The following is a 21168-nucleotide window of genomic DNA, read 5'->3' as shown; positions in this document are numbered from 1 at the left end:
AAAAGTTCTTACAACTCCATTCCAACGAACATTTTTGGACGAGAAAAATCGCAAATTGGTGCAATCCTTCGTTGAGTTTTAAACGAAAATTTATTTTGCTTTTCAATTCATAATTTGGTCAGACAGTTGGGAAGAAATTTTAGTTTCTTATAGACAATCCTTTGAATGATAACTATGTTACAATTTGCCACAATAAAGTCTCACATTTTGGATGGAAAAATACTAAAAACTTACAATTACTCCCAACACTAACTAGCTCATTTGACATTTGCAAATAGTATATCCATCTATAAGAAGCAGTCGTAAAGAAGCGGTTTATTAAACTCGTCACCTTTAAAATTGGTTTAATGATCCTCCCCCAGGACAACCGTAACCAGGTGTAATGTCACCCTTAACACCTTTTTTGTCTCGTGCATGAAAAGCTTTTTAAGTAGCTACTCCTCTGCGTTCTACCACAATGTTTTTGTCCTCAAGCGAAACATCATCGGGCCCACAATTGGTTAATGTTTTATGCACCCGTGCGAGATGAACTTTCCATCCCGAAAACCCAGAAGGCACAGAAGCATCGGCTGTGTTTGGTATTAATGGATGCTTCCAACTTATTTCGCCTTGTTAGCTGACTGTCGCTCGTCACTGGTGACTGGTGATGAAATAAATCAAACCAAAAGGGTGTGTTATTTTGCCGCAAGAATGCATCATGCCATCGGTGGTGCGATTCCGCGATGGACACCACCTTCAATGATATTTACTACCAAAAGCGACAGGTCATTGTTAATGAATGTGTGATTTATGGATGGAATTGGAATTCATGCTGGCAAAAATGGCAAAAAAAGATCTTAATGAGATTCATTTTAGCAAACTATTTGGGTTATCATAGTTAGATTCCATTCACAGTTCCATTTATTAATGAAACTAGAAGTGTGTAGTAAAAAATCGATTCCAATCCATTCAATTGCTTACTATGGCAAACCCTACATCTCTTACAACTATTAGTTTTATTCATAAAACACGCTTTACTAGGTTCACTACCGAACATTTTATTAGTTGCTGAACGAAGGGAACATATTGAAACCCCTTTCAATAACTGCCATTTAAACCGGGACGTCTTCATTCAGGTCGATTGCAAACTTCTAAAACACCCTCCCCACTTAACAAAACCCGGCCCTAATAAAAAGAAAGTGATCCTGCAACATTCCCATGTTGTAGGCGCACATTTTCCCTCCGAAGCTGGCGTGTGCATCCCGGGCTCACTGTGTGACCTCACTAGTTCGTAGTTGCTGCTACCCGATTGCTGCTGAAGGGGCCGCAAAACACATAAAGCAAACAGCCAGCATCGCGAGACGTTCCTGCAAAACTACTGCCAACGCCAAGGGTTTTTTTTGCGGAAAATGTGTGCGCTTCGAGGAAAAACGGCTTACACCGAATGTTGGCCATCAAGTTTTTGGAACGGTAAAATCCACTTTTAACATTCATAAAACCTCGCCGTCCCCGGGTGTTTTTGTGGTGGGCCGCCACTACGTTGGGGTTAGGGGGTGGCGCGTATGCGTGTTGTTCCTTCTTGCGGGTGCATTTAATAATCGGCGCACCAGCACCGATGTGTGTAGAGCCTTCCAGCCCAACCGCGGCACCTACGCGCGAATGGTAGAGTGTATCGACTGTCAAGTGAGTGGAGACCGCGTTTGTTAGCTTGTTTTGCTAGCCCTAATGCTTGCATGTGCGTGAATTTTTTACATTTAGCCTGCGGATGCGGCATTTGTCCGTTAAATTTTTCTAACCCCTATTTCGATGGAGAAAGGGGTGGGTGGTGATCCCCCCACCCTATTAACAGTGTGTCTGATTTTTGAACCACACACCGAAGAGTGGACGTTTCAAGGACAAGGCATTGCGATTGTGGGCTGTTGTGGATGCGAATTCCCCGATACGGAATGGGAATCGCTTTCGATTGCTGGATTAGTGTGCCAGATTCGAATGTTATTTTTAGTTTAACAATTCTCCCACTGCAGGGAAAAGTGCATCATGCAAAACATGCGTTTTGGTGCAGGTTTTTGTGGTGCAAGAAGTTGGAATTTATGTCGGTAAAGTTGGGGAGGGATGGCTGAATAGGCACATCTCGGTAGGACTGGATTCACAAAGCACAGAAAGGCAAGAAAAATACACTTGTGAACACAAGCGCCGCTTAATACACCCGGTGAGGGTGGATGGTGAATGCAATCGTGATTTTTTTGCCTTTTTTCATTTACCTGATCTCCTGAATCGATAGAGATCATTCACTGATTTCTTTCTCAGCCGGGGAAAAAACATGTTTGGGTTTCTAAGCAAATCTAATCTAAGCAAATAATTTCACTTATTGATGATACAATTTGGCCTCGATTGGAGTTGTGTCGATGTTAAATTAAATAAGTCACCTGTGTGGTGGAATAAACAATTAAATACCATCATTAAAAGGCGTATTCCAAATATTTTAACTAAATGATAGAAATGACATTTAAAAGCATAACTTATGCATAAAAAATTAACTATTTTTAGCATTTTGTCATATGACTTTTCTATGAAATTGGGGTGAATTTAGCATTTTTTCGCCTTTTTTTGTTGCGATTTATTTTTTGTTGGCCTTTGGTAAAATTCTAGGACGTCAATTGAATTTTCAATTCAAATGTCTATATTATTTTTTTTTCACAATCTTTCAAAACCAGTTCTTATTTCAACACATTCGTACTCTATTGAAATTCATTTCCAAACATTTTGCAGTCTTTTCATGTTTAATACACGTTTTGTACTTTTTAACTAAAAACTGATGCACATTACATTTTTATTACCTTTCACAATAAATATACAATCTATATTTCACTATTGCACCGATGCAGTCAATGCGAAATCTCGGCTAACATTAATTAATAAATTGTGTACATTTTTCATCTCAATTGCTTACCCATTACATCGCGCACGTGCAGCCGTAACGTTGGCATGTATTCCTATCCAATGCAATTGCTTAGAATGCGTTGAACATACACGCAAATATATTATCGAAATAATCAATTTGCATCACCGACCGAAAGCACAGCATCTAGCCAATGGATAAACCGTTTATTTTAAGGACGCCCACTTCATAATCAGGAAAGAAGGGCCATTTCCATTTCCAACATGATAGGAGTTTGGCGATAAGGCATAAATCTAGGGCAAGCACCACAACGCACACCTTTTGCTACGCACCGCATCGCAGGGAGAGAGACAGATGGGCTTTGGCGTAGAACAGGAAAGTGTTGCTAAAATTTATGACATCACACTATCGGCCCATGTTGGAGCTAAAAGGGTAGCAAAAAGCTGACGTTGGAAAAACATATGCTCTACAAAAATCTTTCTCCCATCCTCATTTCCATCGCCGCGACCGCTTGCACATCGACCGTGTATGATGTACATGCGGTGCGGTGCATCAAGTGTGGTAATTATGCATCACAACTGGAACAAAACCGGAGGAACGGAACCTGTCGAGACACACGCCCTTGATATAGCGACGATATATGGTGCTGTGTGCTTCGACAAGGGTAATCTAGTGGGTGAGAAAACGTGTCAGCATAAGCTTTTGCAAATAGATTTACGGGAATGTGGACGGGTTTCGTATCAACATGCATATGATACATATACGCAGCAAACGTATGTTCCCGTGCTGCAGCGAAATTCTTCTTGGATAAATATTATTAGTGCGTTTATTATGTTGTAAACTGATAACAACCTTCACGATAGCTCACGACAGTGTGTTTCTTGTGTTAAGAGCCCTAAATAATTCTTGCTATACTGTTCGCTAGCGATGCAAATTTTATGTCAGATTATTCTTTAAGAACGAACTAATGTAAAGCACATTGTCACTACATGCATGCATACTTTAACTCTTACTACAAAGAAATCTTTTAGATGGTGAAGAAATGCACAAATTATTAGTACTTTTCATAGCATTTTTGCAACTCTAAACGAAAGAAAGTTAAACTCCACAATGTATGCAATCTGCATTACATCTCATGCAAGCAGCAAATACATTCAAAGACACTATTAATCAACCAACCGAAAGGGAATTAAACCCATCAGAGAAAGGAAATAACAAATATTTGTACTATCTAAATACAGAGTGGCAGGACAGGGTATCAAATCCCATCCGGACCGTCCCTCTCTAGCAAGAATTGACCCTCCAGCTACGTAGTAAAAATATGCCTAATGAGCCTGAAATGGCCAGCATGACCTAAGAGGTCGTTAAGCCAAGAAGAAGAAAAATATAGAGTGCATCATCACAGATTTTTTGTATCAAATTTCATTGACTTTAATTGTAAGATGGTTCAAAATGATCCTGAGAATGATGAATGAATGAATGATCCTAATTGTGTGTCCAAAGGTTAATGCATGTCATATTTAAACCCAAAAGTGCCATTTTAATACCCATATATTGGGACAACTGGAAGCGGTTTATATACTTTTATATAAAATAATTCTTGATTCTCTTGACATCAGAGGATCTTCAAGCGTAAATAATCTCTTTTCTAACTTTTTTTTAATAATTATCTTTTCTTTGTCTTCCTCTTTCCATATTTTCTTCCAGCACACCTTGACTGGACACAGTGGAAAGGTGCTGGCGGCCAAGTTTCTTGGTTCCGCCTTCCTCGTCACCGGTAGCCACGATCGAACACTCAAAATATGGGACCTCAAAAATCGTTCATGTACGTTTACATTACATTTTCTTTTCCGTATCTGGGTGCAATTATTTGTTTCCTTCCTTCCATATTTTGTAGGCACTGAGACCAAGTTTGCCGGTTCAAGTTGCAACGATCTAGTCACGACGGATAGCTTCTCCTTCATTAGTGGACACGTTGACAAGAAGATACGATTCTGGGATGTACGGACAGCCGATTGTACTGCCAATGATATACCGCTCCAGGGCAAAATTACCTCGCTCGATCTTTCTAAGGATGGTAAATTTTTGCTATGTTGCGTACGGGATGATACAATCAATCTGCTGGATTTACGTCAAAATCGCATCGTACGCACATTTCGGTAGGTATTCCCGCTGTACAAAATTATCTTTGGAACACTCGTTGATGATGATTTTCCTCTTTTGTTCTTAGGAATGATAATTTTAAGGTTGGATGCGATTGGTCGCGAGTAGCGTTCAGTCCATCAAGCTCCCGGATAGCTGCCGGATCGGCTGATGGATCCGTTTTCATTTGGAACATTAACGGACCTCTTGAGACAGTGCTGAAGGATCCCAAGTGAGTATATTTTTTCTTATACGCGTGATAACTCGACATTGAGGTGGTGGTGTAGCTGTCGAAGTGTGTTCATTTGAAATTAAAATATTCCTTACTTTTGTGCGTTTCGTCTCATCATCCAAAATTGCTATAATCACATGATACCCTTTCGGTTTTTGTCCCTTTTCCTCTTCTGTTGCTTATGCACACTTATGAACCGATCGATCATCAAACATTCAAAACACGTACAATGCATCGATCGCACACATTCGCTATAAACTACGCGCCATATTCATCATCCCGCCACGAGGACTACTGACCGGAATTGGTTTTTTCACAGTGGAAGCGGTGCGGCTGTCACGGCCGTCAGTTGGCATCCGTTCAGCTCCACCCTGGCTTCGGTCGATCGGGCCAAAAAGTGTACCATCTGGTCAAATGCTTAACCCGCCCGGATGGTGGTACACAAGCGGCGGAACATCTTTAATGTCAAACAGCAGGATTTTTGGGATACGAACCGTCCCCCACGGAATGTTTCTCCATCAGCACCTGCACCAACATTGTTCGCGCGCCGTTTGGCTGGCAGTTTGCTGTTAATGTTTTCCTTACTATCGTCGTTCTTCGCCATTGCAGTCTCGTGTTCGGTCGATATCTTCGTTACAGATTGTGCGGGAGGTTTCTTTTTAATGCAGTGATTGTGACGGAGCGTGGTTGCTATTATTAATTTACGGTTTTTCTTTCTGTTTCTTACTCATTACAATAAAAAAAGGTAAGCACAAGGGCCTTTTTGCCGGACGAATGATAGTTTGCTACCATTTCGTTCTAACGTGCAGGATTTTTGGAATTAATAAAAGAAATTTAAATCAAAATAAAACTAGATTTTTGCATTTTAATACCCTTTACTTATAGTTTGCAGGTACACATATACAGGCGGTACCATTGTTAAATGCATCCTTTTACAAAATCCCTAACAAAAAATCCCTGATAATGAATTTTGAATTCTCTTTAGATTTTAAAACGTACCATTTTACCATTTCCATAATCCACGTTTCCAACTTAACAGCATTCCACATTACAATTTAGCAAGTTCAGTATCAACCGACGGTTCACGAACTAAATGGCGAACCTTATCGAATGCAGGATGTTGCTTATCACGCATCAACTTGAAGATAATGTTTTCGCTCGTCGTCACAAAACATCCATACTGTTTCAGGCGCTCAAGAGCAAATTTACGATCCTCCTGGGTGCGCGAAACCGAGCAGTCTGCGGCCACATGAACCGTGTAACCATTCTTCAACAAATCCATTGCTGTCTGCTCTAGACAAATGTGCGATTCCAATCCGAACAGTACCACAGTTTCCGGACCTTGTGGGCCGTACAGTTCTTCAATTTTACGCTGCACATCCGGTATCATCATGCTGAACAGCGTTTTCGGATACACACCCTTGGCGTGCGAAATGTCCAACTCCTTCACGATGCGGCCTAGCTTTTCGGGATAGTGTTCGGTGACTATCAGTGGTACGTCTAAAATCTTTCCCGCTTGTAGCTAAAAACCAGGGAAAAAAGTGATCAACATATAAACGCGTTTACTGTTTTTTGCAAGGTGACCTTACCAGTTTGCCGGTGTTTTGAATCACTGGATCAAACATCTTCATTCCGGGACGAAATTTGTCTTGCAGATCACATAGCATGAACAACGTTTTCTTCACATCCAAATAACCGAGTTTAGTTAATTGTCTTGCCATTATTTGTGATTATTATGAAACAAAGTAATCGCCAAACGTAAACAGAAGAAAAGTAGATTTTTTTTTTTTTTTTATTTGGTCTGTTTGACAGCAAACGCATCACAAAACGCTTTCGAATTTGCAGCATTATGAGGCGGAAGTCTATGCAATGAAAGTGGTGTTTTCGAGAGCGCTTTATTTAATTTTAGGCTAGAAGTTGCTTACTTAATAAAAATTAATGAAAACAATGTCATTGTCACGTAGTACCTGCAATAACATTTTTAAAATCAGCTTTCAATTTTTGGACCATTTTGCAAAATCCGAAAAGAGCATTGTCGAAATTTCAGCTGACAGTAATTCGAATTCGAAAGAGCATTTTTCCGCTTCGAACTGCTTTTTTCGAAACCGCATCCTATACCTTCGGTTAACTTCGTCAAACAGTAAGCGATGCGTTGGTATTGGTGAAATCTTGCGACGAAGGCAGCCATTTATTTACCTCGTCCGTCGCGAGCAATAAATAAATACGAAAATTACTACGTTTTCTGCGATCTCGCGTAAAAAAAGTGTGTTCCACTAGTGGCCACCGGTGCTGGGCATGCAGTGCGAGTGGAGTAGGCCGATTCCGTGCGAGAGAAGTGCGTAAAAAATGGCGTGGAAATGTGCGGAAAATGTGTGCCCTAGAAGCGCGACGAGCAGCATCGTGTAGAAGTGGAGGAAGGGTAGTGGTGCTACCTGGCACAGGTTTTTTTCGTAGTCGTCACTGGCAACAACCAGCGCGAATTTCAAAGCGGATCGTGAAAAGCGAAATTTGTTCCGTGCTCTTGTTTCGTGTCATCGTGTAAAGGCCCGTTTACCAGCAAACGGCGGCAAAACAATTCCGCTTCAGTAAAGTGCATTGGCGTAAGTGAAGGAGCAGCCAGACCAAAAATTTCGGTTCGGTTCCCGTGTGTGTGGTGTGCTGCGTGTGCCGAAATGGTTGTGAGCATCTGTGTACGTGTGCAGTGATTACGTTCGTGGCCGTGTTTTGTCCCGGATTGTAGGGCAGAACCGCGGTCACTGCGCCTTTCGCGTCCACGCTCCGACTTCCGTTTGCCAATGAATCGTCGGCAGTCATTGGACAAGCCAGGTGAGCAACAAGGTGAAAATCAGTTTTTCTTCTTTTGTTTTTCATTCCCATTTTCCCAAATTTCCCGATTCCGAACCTCCCTAATCAGCCGGGTGAGTCTAGTGCATTTTCGTAAAGGAAAGAAATGAAAAAATCTGTGCGTGTGCGCCCAAATTCGTCCCAACAAATCAGTGATGTACGTGCGTATGTGTGTTGGTGAGCTCTTTGTGTTGCTTGTGAAACAGTGTGCGTGCATTGTTGAGAATTACAGTGAGAAGCGACACAGGAAACTCTCTCACTTTTGTCTCACCGTTCTGTTTCTCATTCCATTATGCCGTCTTTGTCACACAAAATTTTGTAATGATTAACTTCATAAAAAATAGGGTTTTCGAATAATGCAAATACAAATTAATTTGGTGAATGAAAAGCGCGATGCAATTTTACACTGACTGATCAGTATTATCTCAAGACCCAACTCTTTTTAATCAATTTTTGTACTGGTCTCTGTTAGCAGCAGTTGTTTACTTTCATATAAATAGGAGTTTTAGAACGTTTTAATGCATCATCAAAATTATATTAATTTGATCAACTATCTCTCAACCAATTAAACGATTGTTATCATTTAGTACACAATCCGCAAACAAACGATTCGAGGAATAACACAGGAATAACAATCGACCTTTTTATGTAGCAACAATTTGATCGTAAGTATCCTTAGCTTGTCGTTTAGCATCCCTTTTTAGATATTTTTTTCGAAATAGATTATCTATTTTGGGGTTATCTGTGTATTTGTATTGAAATTAATCAATTTGGCATGTTTCTGCCGTATTTATCATAATTTTTAGGATGTTGATTATTTCCTTCTGTTCTGTATGTTTTTTTTTCAAACTTATGTTCTGTAGTTAGTTCAGTTTTAATCAAACTACAGTTCAATGTGTATAGGACAAATTTCAAACTTGCTGTTTGTTAACACGTTTTGGACATTTTTAATCTGGTTTATTATTTCATTTCATGTAGAATCGATGGAATATTGAATATTGCTTGTATTTCATCTGTTGCATTAAAATGGCTTAGTTGATCGTTTTTATCCTTATTTTGTTTCTTATTTTTATTTTGATGATTATCAACAAAGTTTATCATCATTTCTTTTATTTTGTACTTTATTTATACATTTTCACATTGATGAAATCAAAAAGTAAAAATATTCATATGCAAAAAAATTGTTTCTATTAAAAAAATTGAAACTGTATGATTCTTTAATAAAGTAGAACTTGCTGAACTCAAGGTGATAATAATAATACATGTGAATGTGGTTTTATGTTTCTATAATTGCGAAAAAAAGAAACAAATGATTCTTAAGGTTTATTTTTTATTTCATGGCTATATATTTTCTTATTGTCATGCACGTTATATTTTCATGAAATTCATTGTGCTGATATATATTTAGTAGCTTCAAACTCTCGCGAGAAAAAAAGAAAAATTCCATTAAATAAGTTATTTAATGAGATATTTGGTAAGTCCATTCGAAAATTTGTTTATGTTTTATACGCAAATATTTTGATTAATATATTTACATCTCGACCGCTTCACAAAACGAAGCAATAATCAAAACACATAAGATTGTATGCTCAGTTTTTTTTTTTTGAGTTCAGCTGGTATATGTTGCCAATGTTTTGTGGGAAAAAAAAGACGGGAAACCCAATCCATTCTCTCTCGCTCCTCATTCTCACCGTCCATGGGTCGTGGGAAAATGTGCTCGAGGCTCGTTGTTCGCCGTCTGTGGCGAGCTTTACCCGTTCACGCGCGATGCTTTGGTTTCTCTTCCCGCAGTACGAAAGTGACTGCTTTCCGTTTTTTTTTGTTGTTGTTGCGTGAGCCCTCTTCCGTACGAGCAGAGAAGGATGTAACGGCAAAACGAAAATGTCAAAAACGCCATCGCGACGCGAAATGATCGCTCCACGGGTCATTGTCATCTCGAACGTCGCTGCTGCGCTTTATCGAAACGCAGTCGTCGCCCAAGTAAAACCCGCGAATGAATGGTCACCGTCGTGCATGCATTAGATGTATTAGTGCTATCATTTGATTCGTTCGATTAATAAAAGCCATATGCACGCACACGTATGCAGAAGGAGGCTGATCGATTGAGAGTAAGAACGCGCACAGACCAAAGGATATTCACTGTCAGCTCCTTCACCTGCACTTTGTTTCATTTCGCGCGTTCCACAGTTGGTACACGTGAGCAAAATCTTTCTCATTAGCCAGAAGAATTATCGATTACCGTCTGGGATTAAAGAAACGATCGAGCAAAAGGCTAGTGAGCGAAACCCCAAATAACTTTCACTGTTGCATGTGTTTCTCTCACCCACCGGACGGGTTGTGAGATGTCGGAGACTTAATAAAATTGACCTAAATGTTACTACTATTTTGCGTACACATTTTGAGGATTTGAAGATTCACACAAAACGCACACACCAACATAATGGTCACGACAAGCATCCCGGTAGCAGCTTTGCTCTAGCATCAGGCGCTCAAAGTGTCGCTAAAACGTTTTTTTTTTGTGTCTCTTCCGATGCGTGACATTCCGTTACATCGATACGGAGGGAAAGGAAGAAAGCACAGGAGGGCGTGGGTAACGTTCTGATGACGTCAAGCTTGACGCTTAATCCCTGGTCGGTGGTTTTTCCCTGTAGTGTCCCACGCACGGAATGCAACTGCTAAACCCAATCCTCAACACTCCCTGTGTCGATAATGGTGCGCGTTGCGAAAAGGTTGAGCAAATAACGCGAAAGAACGCGTACGGCAGCAAATAAAAATCGCTACAAAACGACAGCAGCTCGCCCCGTGTGTGTGCCGATGATCGAAGCAAACGAACGCAACAGTCTCGTAGTGGCCAAATAAAAACACGCATAAAATTAGAATTTGTCTCTTTTCACCTCTCTGGTCGTAATGTTCGGTTAATCGTTAGTGGTTGACGATCTTTAAGATGTAGAAAGTCGCGTGGTTAGTACTCGTCACTCGTGTATGTGTAACACAATGTACTTTTGTTCAAACGGAATAAAAAAGTTGTACAGTGGGCAAAGAGGATTTTGTTACAGACAGAACAACCCCCCAAAAAACGCATACATTTAATGTTCGGTTTTCAAAGCTTTTTGCCTGCTCTGTTGAGGGTGAAATGAAAATTTTGCTAAAAATGCTAAAAATATTTTTCTTCCCCCAATGATCGTCCACCTTCATGATGCGATCACCAAACACACACATTGGGGTGAAATTGGCAGACAACATACTGTGACCCGGTCGGGGGAAGTTCCTAGCCGGTGGTGTTGGTCAACCTTCCCTAGACCCCACTAGTGACCGCGTGTTGTGTTCGAAAGCGAACCGAAATAAAAAAGAAAAATGCTTCATGCAAAGTGGTTGAAAGACGCACGCCACTTACACATTATATTGGCTGATTCGCTCAAGTTCAATGGCTTGTTGGGACTCTTACCGAATATCAGAAGAAGGAAAATATCTTGCATTACTTACAATTTGTCATGCAATGTAATTTGTCTTTTTAATATAAATTTGTTATTTATCCGCAAGCGATCGCCGTTGTTTTAAACGTTTATTAATTCATCTTGTGATGTTAGATACAAAGATTAAAGTTCCTTTCGTTTTGAAAGCTAATTCCCACACATCACATCACATCACATCACCGAACGGTTCAATGGTCTCCTACATCAGTGTCCGGTTTAATATACCGAAGGTCGGGGTTCAAATCTCTATGACTAGCAGGTAGCAAGTAATGTTGTGTTTATTTAATATTTTATGAATCTTTATAAAATCTTTTTAATATCGTATGAATCTTCAGTCAAGAGTCGTTCAAATCATGAGCCGACTCCCACAATACAAATTATTTTTTCCTGAAAGGTTAATGAATCCTGCCAACAAGAATTCGCAACCAACAAGCTTAAATTACAATGGGTGACCGGGGCGGGACTTCCAAAAGTGTTGAGAGTGGAACGGTAACCACATAAATCATCGGGCTGTCCCGAAACTCTAAGGATTCATAATTCAATGAGGATTCATGAATCTTCAGAATAGAGATTCAGATTCATTCGTTCGGTTTTAAGATTCGTTCCGACTGATGAATCTGAATCCGATTCACCCAACACTAGTAGCAAGATTTTTTTCTTACCTTACCTTAATTGCATAAATAAAAAATAGTCTCAATAAGTCCATTAGCCGTGTCATAAGAAGTTTAGGCATACCTAACGTTAAATCACATTTACGCCGATTATCCGTGCTCCTCGGGACTCAGTCTTGACCGGATAAGCGAATATCACGGGTGATACACACAACTCTTTTTTATTGATAAATGTTAGTGTTTAGTGTGTAGTAGTTGGACCTTTTTTTCTAAAGCAGAATGTTAATTTTCTTCGTTGCACAATGCAAAATAAATCTGTTCTGTTTCGGTCGCACTTAAGAAAATTGTATTATTTCCTACTGAGGCTCGATTTTGCATTTTATATGTCAATTCGCGTTTGGAACTGTCATTTCCGAGCTCCACGGATAATGAGACAGCCGGATAAAAGATACCCGGATAATCGGCGTTCCACTGTACGTTTAAAAAAACAAACACACCCATGTTTGGCTTATCGGTTATGTCTGAAAACAAAAAAAAAACAACAAACAAACACTTTTGCATACATTTCGTTCACAGTCAGGTGGTCGCCGAACTTCGATTGCATCCCGTATATAATGCACCGAAAGAAGAAAAAAAAAACCTGTTTGGTCTTTCTTTTGCTTGTGTTTTTTGGTTCCTGTTTTACAACATTGCCACCCGACTGCTATTCCGTGTTTGTCGTCGTTTGCAACGGGAGGGTTGCGATTGCATGAGCAATGAAGAGAGTCGCTCCAAATAGTTGCGGGTTTTCGCGTGCAAGTAACGCGCGTCTCCATACACGCTATGGTGTATGACTTAGATACGTGCGTGTTGTTAGAAACCATTTGCTTTGATACCAATGGTTCTCCCTTGTGACGGTGTTTTTGGGGCGGCACATTCATCCCCACGGGGGTGGGACACTGTTTACGAGTCTTTTCCTTCCGGTTGACCTATCCCAACCGGATACTTCGGTATCTGTCGGCCGTTGGTATATTGAAAGTCCTTGACATTGAAGTCCTTTACACGGGATTGTTATCTGTCGGAATCATGGTTTTCATTTTTTGGTCAACTATAATCAGCTGCGTGAATGTTGTGGCAAATGTGGACAAATGTTTGTAGAAGAAAACTTACCCAAGTGTCCACAAATCAGCTGTGTTCTTGAAGATGTATAGCGGAACGAATATTTTATCCCACCCAGCAATGGAATGCTGCTACAACATAATTTTCTGGTCGAACCAAAGCTTGCAAGAAACGATGCGTAGCATTTTGCTCGTGGCTAACAGAATATTGCAACTCGCAAGAAGAAAACGCAGCTTGCGTGTAGCCGTGATAATGGAAATGTAACCTCGAACGCTATGTACCGGTAAGTTCTCCCAGGATCGTCCTGTAACCCTCCACCCTGCGGGAAAAGGTGCTTTGAAGCAGGGACGGAAGAAAAGTTGCAAAAGTGATAAAAATCTCTGACCCATATACCTTCCATTAACCCCCCGCCCGGAGGTGGTTGAATCCCGCTTCCGGGATCTCTTGGAGCGCGTTCTTCGCAGCTCCGTCCCCACCCGGAAAAAGGTTCTCGGAAGACATGGGGCGAAGCAGAGGCGACGACCGCGTGAGTACTACTTTTTTTTTCTCCCCGCCCCATGTTACATTGACGGCGGCGTGCACCAGCTGAGCTGTGTGTGACGAAGCGCACGGTAGCAATATTGGAGGTTGGTTTCATTCATGGTTTCGTTTTCGCTTCCACCACTCTCGCCCGTAACGTTTCCGTGCGTCTCCACATCACTTTCCACGTTTGGGCACGTGGCACACGCTCTGCCTCAAGGGCGAAGAAGAAAATCAAGTCACGAGACGCTGGTTTGCTGCCGGAGTCGATGGCGCGTTTTGCTGGTGTTTGCGGGAAACGTGTTGTGGGCTTACTTTATCTTGTTATTGCCTCTTCTCTCTGCTTTGGTTAGTGGGAACTTGCTTTGCGTTCAGTTCGCTTCCTGCTTTCACAGAACGTTTACCGTTGGTTGATTTTTTTTTTGGAAAAGTTACAGCAAGTTTAAATTTCATTGATTGTTCTTTATATTTGTTTCTATTTGTCTTTTTAATAATAATAATTAGACAAATATCAACATTACATATTGATTTACCTTGTTTGTGATATTTTCATTTATTTTAATAATGATTTTTACTATTTGTTATTCAAGTAAATATTATTAAGTTAATGTTTTTTTTTATTTCCATCATGTGCAATATTGTTCAAAATAGTATTATTTACATAAGACAAAAAATCATTTCATTCTCGAACCACCACTTGTTGGTTGCGTCCGTTTTTTGTAGTGTGTTGTCCGTCGTATACAGCGATCAATTCGGTTGCCTTTTTTGTGCGAATGTTTTTTTTATGCTCCTATGTTTGTTAGTTTTTTTGCTTCGTTCTTCCTCATTTATAAATCCGGAATCACTATCATCCGTTGCTGCGACACGCATACGCACATCACCAATACACACATGTGGGCTGTGTTCGCAGTCTGTTTTGGATAGTTACTTTCACTCGCAGCGAAGAGACATAAGTTTTAACATACAGTGGCGCATTCGGCCACTTTTCCACGGGTTTCGACCGAAACACCACCAGTTTTTGGATGCACGATGAAAAAGAAAGTGAACTATGGTGGACATTTGCTAGTCAAGTGAGGAAGAATATTGATTTAAATTTATTGCAAATCAATGTGGACGGATTTTTTTTTTATTTATTCATTTTTCATGTTTTGTTAACTAATTTTTTCATACATTTTCTATATAAAAACAGATTGTCACAAATTTCAAAATTCAACTACGCATCATTAAGAAGCAAACACAAGTGTAATGTGTAATGATTTCCCAACACAAACGTAACGTCAACAGAGGAGTGGTCGAGAATGGGTCGAAAATTATTTATTTATTTGTGTAATTTTAGAAGCAATTAGAAGTTGAAGAAGTTGTGTGCATTTAACAATGATAAAAATTCCACCGAACATTATTAACAACTTTGTATATTTTGTTTTACTTTCATTTATTCGTATACTTACTGAAGTAGGTAGTATGATTATTTGCTTAATATTTTTTTGTTAACACCAACTCTTTACTCAATTCTAACTTAAAAAAAATGCATCAAATTATCATTCATTTTACTCTCGTCCATGGAAAGGTATTTGGATTTTTTTTTGTTTTCTCACCGCTGACACATGCACACAGATATCGTAAATATATAGCCAACTGCTCAGTACGTACTTTTCATCTTTAAAGTTTTTTTTGCACGAGAGAAACCTGTTGCATTTTGAGGGCTTGAGGGAACTGCTAAGGGATCCATCCGTTCGATGAATAATATTGAGCCAACCAGTATATGGATAATTGAATTAAATTAAATTACGTTTCGTAAAGTTCATTCGCTTCGATATGAAATATGTTCGCGTCGTCCTCATATCATCTGAACAAATTGTGAACTATTTAATCGCTAAGACGTGCGTGGGATGTCGTTTAATCGATAAGAACATTGAATGCAACTTCTCAATACCAACAACCGATAGAAAGTGGCGACCGATGACGAAAATGGCGTTAATGCAAGAATACATCTTCTTCGAGCGTCTTTAATGTAAATAGTACGTGATTGTATGCCGTTTTGTATGGGGCAGCCCACTGTATGATTATTTATCAGCCAGTAGAAACGGATGGAAAATGTAATCTGTGTGAAGCAGATGATTTTAAATCGTGTGGCCAAGTGCAACCAAACGTGTGAATCCAAAAGGACAGAACGGGACAGACGTGTCCATCACTATCAGCAGGTTTATGGCGATTCTTGTATATTGGTGTGCATAAATTTATGCGTGACCGATGATCAGAATAGTTTTGCACATTGCAATCTCTGCAAAAGACAGAATATGGCTTCACTCACGGTAGATACAACAACGAAAATGCGTTGCGTGTGTGGATACGAAGTGCTGCAAAATTAGATTTAAATTGATTGCAACCATCGCACCATCGCACCGGTATGTTTCTAGCTCGTTCGCTTTTGCAAAGGGGACTAGCTTTAGTCAATATTTCGAAGCTAACATACAGAAACAACAGTTTAAACATTATACGAATTGAAGGTTTATGGTGGCCTATAGCTGCCAATCGACAGGTATCAACTTCATCTATACTTTCGGCACAAAAAACAGAATCATTTTTGGGGTTTCTGGTTTGTTCGTTGTGTAAAAGTTTAATGTTGCTTACTTTCAAAAACATTTTTCAATTATACTGAATTCGCGGATTCATGAGTATTTTATGTGAAATTATTCGTGATTTAAATTAAATGAATTATTGACAAGGAATGGAACAAGAATGCAGGCAAGTAATGGTGACGTTTAACGTATGTAAACTTGGCATAACGGGAGAGACGCCTGACTGAACGCATATTATCCTTTTACCGTCTAATACCTCTTCAATAATAGTCAAGTATTATCGATCCTTCGAATGATATAAGTCGCTGCACCCTTTCCGTAGGGGGCTGGTTCGATGGTCAGTTAATCCTGTCGACGGCAACGATATTCCTCGCAAGTTACTACAGGTCCTGTGGCTAGATAGACTTCTTGCGTTACTTCTGGAGGCAAGCAGGCATCGGACTGTATGACAAAGGATTATCGTTCCTTGTTCATAGTTTACGCGAATAGATGGTAATGTGTAGTAAAGCGAGAAAATGAAAAGTTTTAATTGCGCATGTATGCCATGTATCCATAGATTGTGTCAGTATCGAAGAAATGTCTAGACATTCATCGGCAGGAAGAGATGTCCTCTCAGAGACAATGGTTATTAGTACACGATATGCAGCTCTTCTAGCTCATGTGAACAGGAGTTATACGAAGTCAAATTAGTCTATTTCATATATTCATTCTGGAGTTTGGTATGAATAATTTTCGAAAAGATTTGATGAGTTTTTGAATTTTTTTTTATTTTTTTTTATTTCCCAATTTTTTGTTCAATTCCCATTTCAACAATATTGCACATAGACGAGCTACACATTTTGTTAATTTTACTGTAGAATGTAGTGTTTATTTTAACCAAAAAAAATTAATTCTTTTGTCCACTTCCTTGTTTCCCTGTTGACACATTGCAAATGACTCTGCATGCATAATTCGCAGTAATTATCAATTATAGTGCGTAGAGTTGAGCGAATTGAATGAATATGTATATAAATTACGGTTCGGTTAAACTTGATTTATTATTACGACCTCTCCTCTCAACCACAAATCGACACACCGTTCCCCCTTTTCGCATATCCCATTTACCAACATGTTGATGCCAGAAGGTTAAAAAGTATGCTTTTTTGCAATTTATTAACGAAAACTTTGCGTGCCAAAATGTCACCCCGGGAACTGTAGTTGCCACTGCTGCTGCTATTGTAGACAAAAAAGTGGAAAAGAAAATAAAAATAAAAATCAAACGCATCCTCATCGTTGGGAGGCGGCATTTGGGGTTTGGGGCTGTGTGTCATGATCGATAAATGCATAATGTGCAGTTACGTTCTTCCGCAAGAGTCGCGCCAGAGAAAAATATTTATTGATGAGGCTTTTTTGAATAATGCACAGTTATGTCGTATTTTTGGTTGCTGTTTGTGTGCGTGTGCAGTTTTTGTGTGTCTTTTTCCCCTGTCTTGTGTAATATGATGATCAAATTAATAAATGATGGTAAAACCTTAATAATGAAATAATAACAAAGGGTAACCCAGCGTGAAATGTCACAACCATGATGTAGTTGTAGAAAAAGGATATGAAATTCATCACGGATAGAGACGGACCCTTTAATACATGTTGTTATTAACATGGCTTACAATAAAATTATTTGTAGGTTCAACTTAATAATAGATAAAGTAAGAAACTAAATGAAGTTAAAGCAATCATTGAGTTGATTGTTTTCATCTTGTTGGATTTTTTTTATATTGTTAAGAAAAATTTAACAATAAAAAATTTATCTGAAATACCAGAATATATCAGAAGGGATTTTTTGCTTTTCAGAACGGCCACTTTGTATCAAGACAGACAGAAGGGTAATTTGAAAAAAAAAATAGCCCATATGTAATTTTCTAACATGCACAGCATGTTTCGAACATGTTAATTTCATTACACACCACGGGAAATACTACAGAAGATGTTTTCGTTTCACATGCATTTTTGACTAAAAGCGTCAAAAACTAAGCATCTTTCGCGAATTACTCGACTAAGATTCAAAACAAAACTTCTCGAAATAACTCGAACAGGTTTTATGTGTCTATCGATTATTTCATTTTCTTCTTTCTCTGCTTTGTTTGTTGTGGTAGAAACTAACGGATTTGTGGTAGTGATCAGTAGCGAAATGGGGGAAAAACAAATCTCTTCTTCCAACAAACACAGCACGATGAGCTTTCCTCTAACCCGTAATTATTCGTCATCGTCACGCATGGGATTTATGATCCTTTGTGAGAATTCTAGTAAATAAACGACTAGACCGGTGACGATAAGCTGTCCGGGGAAAATAATCGATGGGGTCAATTGGAGCCAATTTTTGAAATGTCTGAACTGATGACAGCTGATTATAACACCTCGTACTCATTTATTATTCACCTGCAAGTTCAATGAGGATCAAATACTTCATATTTTATTGTGGTGACAAAATTACATACAATCATATTACATATATTCTGTTCTGCACTTGGTATGCTAAAAATTCATGCAAAGACACAAAACGACAAATATTGCAATTTTAGTTTGGAAATTCCGTCACATTTCATCCGTGTCGGAGTGCGCGTAAAACGATTTCAGACCAGATGTGTTCTCGGAAAAAAATGTTTGCCAAACACCTAGCAGAACGTGAACGTGCGACCTCGCATACTCGCTGCCTCAATGATTTACGGTCGCTAAAACAGTGAAACGACCTATGTCGCTTCAAAACACATAATAAATCCCTAGTGGTTCTATCTATCTTTCATCAACTTGCCCATCTTGTCTGTTCTGCCCATTTCCCTTTCACGTCAGCTTGGATGGTCGGACAGGCAAAAGCAGTCTATCAAATGCACAAACACACACAACATTCGTGAAGATTCGTGCTTTGTTATTACTGGCCAATGTTGACTATCCTTTCCCGGATAGTGCGGTGCACCAGTACAACAAAAACTGGAGACAGATTGGTGCTTCAAAAGGCGCTAAGAATATCATCCGTGGTATGTAAGCGTTACCAGCCAACAAAAAATAACAGCAACACCTCTTCTCCCTGTCTGCTTGTTGCTATTTTGCATATCTCTCCGTACCGATCTCTCCCGCTCAGACGCAGTTTTGGGGCTGGTTGGTTTCTTTCGATGTGTTTTGGTGCTTTCGGTGTTCGGTGTGTCCGCGCGTATCTTGACAGGACCATCGGGAATAATAGTGCTGCTGATGGGCAAATAAGTGCCTGGGGTAAATCCTATTACCACCTATCACAACTACTTGCAAACAAACCCGAGAAAAACCTGTCCTAGTATCTCCAGAAAAAAAAAATCCTTGGAGCAAATTGTGGCAAGTGAGGTTGGATGGTCAGAATTCGACAGCAATTTACACCGCTGACAGAGAAATTAAACGAACGTAGACATTTTCCTAGCCAAGAGAAAGATGTGCATACGGAAATGGGCAATAGGATTTTGTCACTTCAGGGACAAACACAAAAAATTTCCAGGGATGGAAAAAAATCAACATTTGTTTATGTGTCTGCGTTCCATCAGTGGAGTACATACTACTACTCCAAATGGATGCTATCTACGTAGTACTGCATTTTTTTGTGTGACGATAAAATTCTTGAGCCCTTGAGATATTTTCGTCCTTGTTTTTTTGTTTTTTGTTGGAAAAAAAAAATTGTTGGAAAATGTTTATTTTTCTTTTTTGTAGCTTGCATGCAAAACGCCTTCTGATGTACAATGGGTTCAAAAGGATAGAAAAATGAGCTCTATCGTGTTGGGAAAACAACCGTACATCATCTCACATTTCGATCAACGGTCAGCAGTGACAGTTAGGGACAAGGAAGAAAATCCCGGTAGAAGCAAAAAGACAACTAACCTTACAGAATAATGGAGTCATAGGTCTTTTGCCGTCGAAAGAACAACAGAGAACAGATAGTAAAGATGGGACGCATATTGATATTGCCGTCGGCAGCTGGTTTCTGTTCTGTAAAGGTTTCTACCGTACGATGGCAGAAAAGGTGATTTGATTGATTTTTCTATTTTCTTTGTATAACCATTTCTTTCAAAACGACACCAGTAGATGACTCGGAAAAGACCAGCCAAAGGTCGGTTGGGTTTTCGAAAGGTTTTCGGAATTCAGATTGCATAGTACATTCGAAGTACGTTACGAAAGGCGTGGATGGTGGCTATATTTATGTTGCTCTCCGACACACCTGCATTGTACAGTTAGAAGATTTTTGGTGGTTTCAATCCTTGTGCCATCCTTAAACACAAGCTTGAAGCTTTTCATCTTACAGGTACTTTTTCTGTGTTTGAGTTCCCTTTCGAAGCACCGATAGATGTTGCAGTGGAAAGGGAAGCTCAGCACTATATGTTTGTAAGCAGAAGAGTCATTGACTTTGGTCAACATATAACCACATCACCCAACGATGAACTTCCGACCGAATGTTTACAGGTGTTAGTTTTTGGATACCATTCTGATGAAGATTTTTTTTCTCCAGTCTCCAGGCAAGCAAAAGTCTCAACGGAATTGGTATTATAATTTTTGAATTGCAGATTTTGTATAGTTATGAAGTTTTACCAAGACTCATAATCACAACTATCACAGACCAATGTATAAAATGTTGTTTCTAAGCTGGAGTTTAAGACACAGGACACAAATATGTTCTGACTTAAACTATTCGTTCTTTAAAATTATTTTATAGAAAAATTCTTCCCGATAGCGATCTTTTTTTTTATATCTGGAGTCACACCTGAAGTCAAGTGAAAGTTAAGTGATGAACGGGTCACAT

The 21168-nt window shown here is 39.4% G+C and overlaps 3 protein-coding genes across 5 annotated transcripts in view; 2 read left to right on the top strand and 1 right to left on the bottom strand.

Moving 5' to 3' along the window:
* Nucleotides 1-6102, top strand: part of LOC125765793 (autophagy-related protein 16-1) — a 229858-nt gene extending 223756 nt beyond the window's left edge. The window contains exons 4-7 of the mRNA XM_049431268.1: nucleotides 4586-4703; nucleotides 4776-5037; nucleotides 5109-5252; nucleotides 5572-6102. Of these exons, the coding sequence (XP_049287225.1) occupies nucleotides 4586-4703; nucleotides 4776-5037; nucleotides 5109-5252; nucleotides 5572-5674 (627 nt within the window). The 3' untranslated portion in view covers nucleotides 5675-6102. The remainder of the gene's footprint in view (nucleotides 1-4585; nucleotides 4704-4775; nucleotides 5038-5108; nucleotides 5253-5571) is intronic.
* Nucleotide 6103: 1 nt separating this feature from the next.
* Nucleotides 6104-7064, bottom strand: LOC125765829 (isochorismatase domain-containing protein 1). The gene is made up of 2 exons (XM_049431320.1): nucleotides 6842-7064; nucleotides 6104-6774 (listed from the first exon to the last, which is right to left on the bottom strand). Exons 1-2 carry the CDS (start codon nucleotides 6971-6973, stop codon nucleotides 6301-6303), a joined length of 606 nt encoding a protein of 201 aa, XP_049287277.1. The 5' UTR covers nucleotides 6974-7064; the 3' UTR covers nucleotides 6104-6300.
* A 339-nt stretch (nucleotides 7065-7403) lies between these two features.
* Nucleotides 7404-21168, top strand: part of LOC125764252 (serine-rich adhesin for platelets-like) — a 41000-nt gene continuing 27235 nt past the window's right edge. For 2 of the 3 annotated variants that reach the window (XM_049428266.1, XM_049428262.1), the window contains exon 1: nucleotides 7404-8090. In XM_049428266.1, coding sequence (XP_049284223.1) covers nucleotides 8048-8090 — 43 coding nt within the window. In that variant the 5' untranslated portion in view covers nucleotides 7404-8047. The remainder of the gene's footprint in view (nucleotides 8091-21168) is intronic. The other variant, XM_049428263.1, reaches the window with a different exon arrangement.

This window comes from Anopheles funestus, chromosome 2RL (genome assembly GCF_943734845.2).
Source record: "Anopheles funestus chromosome 2RL, idAnoFuneDA-416_04, whole genome shotgun sequence".
NCBI lineage: Eukaryota > Metazoa > Arthropoda > Insecta > Diptera > Culicidae > Anopheles > Anopheles funestus.
Note: the sequence above shows the minus strand (reverse complement) of the source record. Positions and strands in the feature narration are given on the sequence as shown.

Bases quoted from the DNA above. Each gene is read 5' to 3' on its own strand.
- LOC125765829 (XM_049431320.1), bottom strand. From the start codon at position 6,973: ATGGCAAGACAATTAACTAAACTCGGTTATTTGGATGTGAAGAAAACG. The intron at 6,775-6,841 runs GTAAGGTCACCT...CCTGGTTTTTAG, and splicing joins TTCAAAACACCGGCAAACTG to CTACAAGCGGGAAAGATTTT.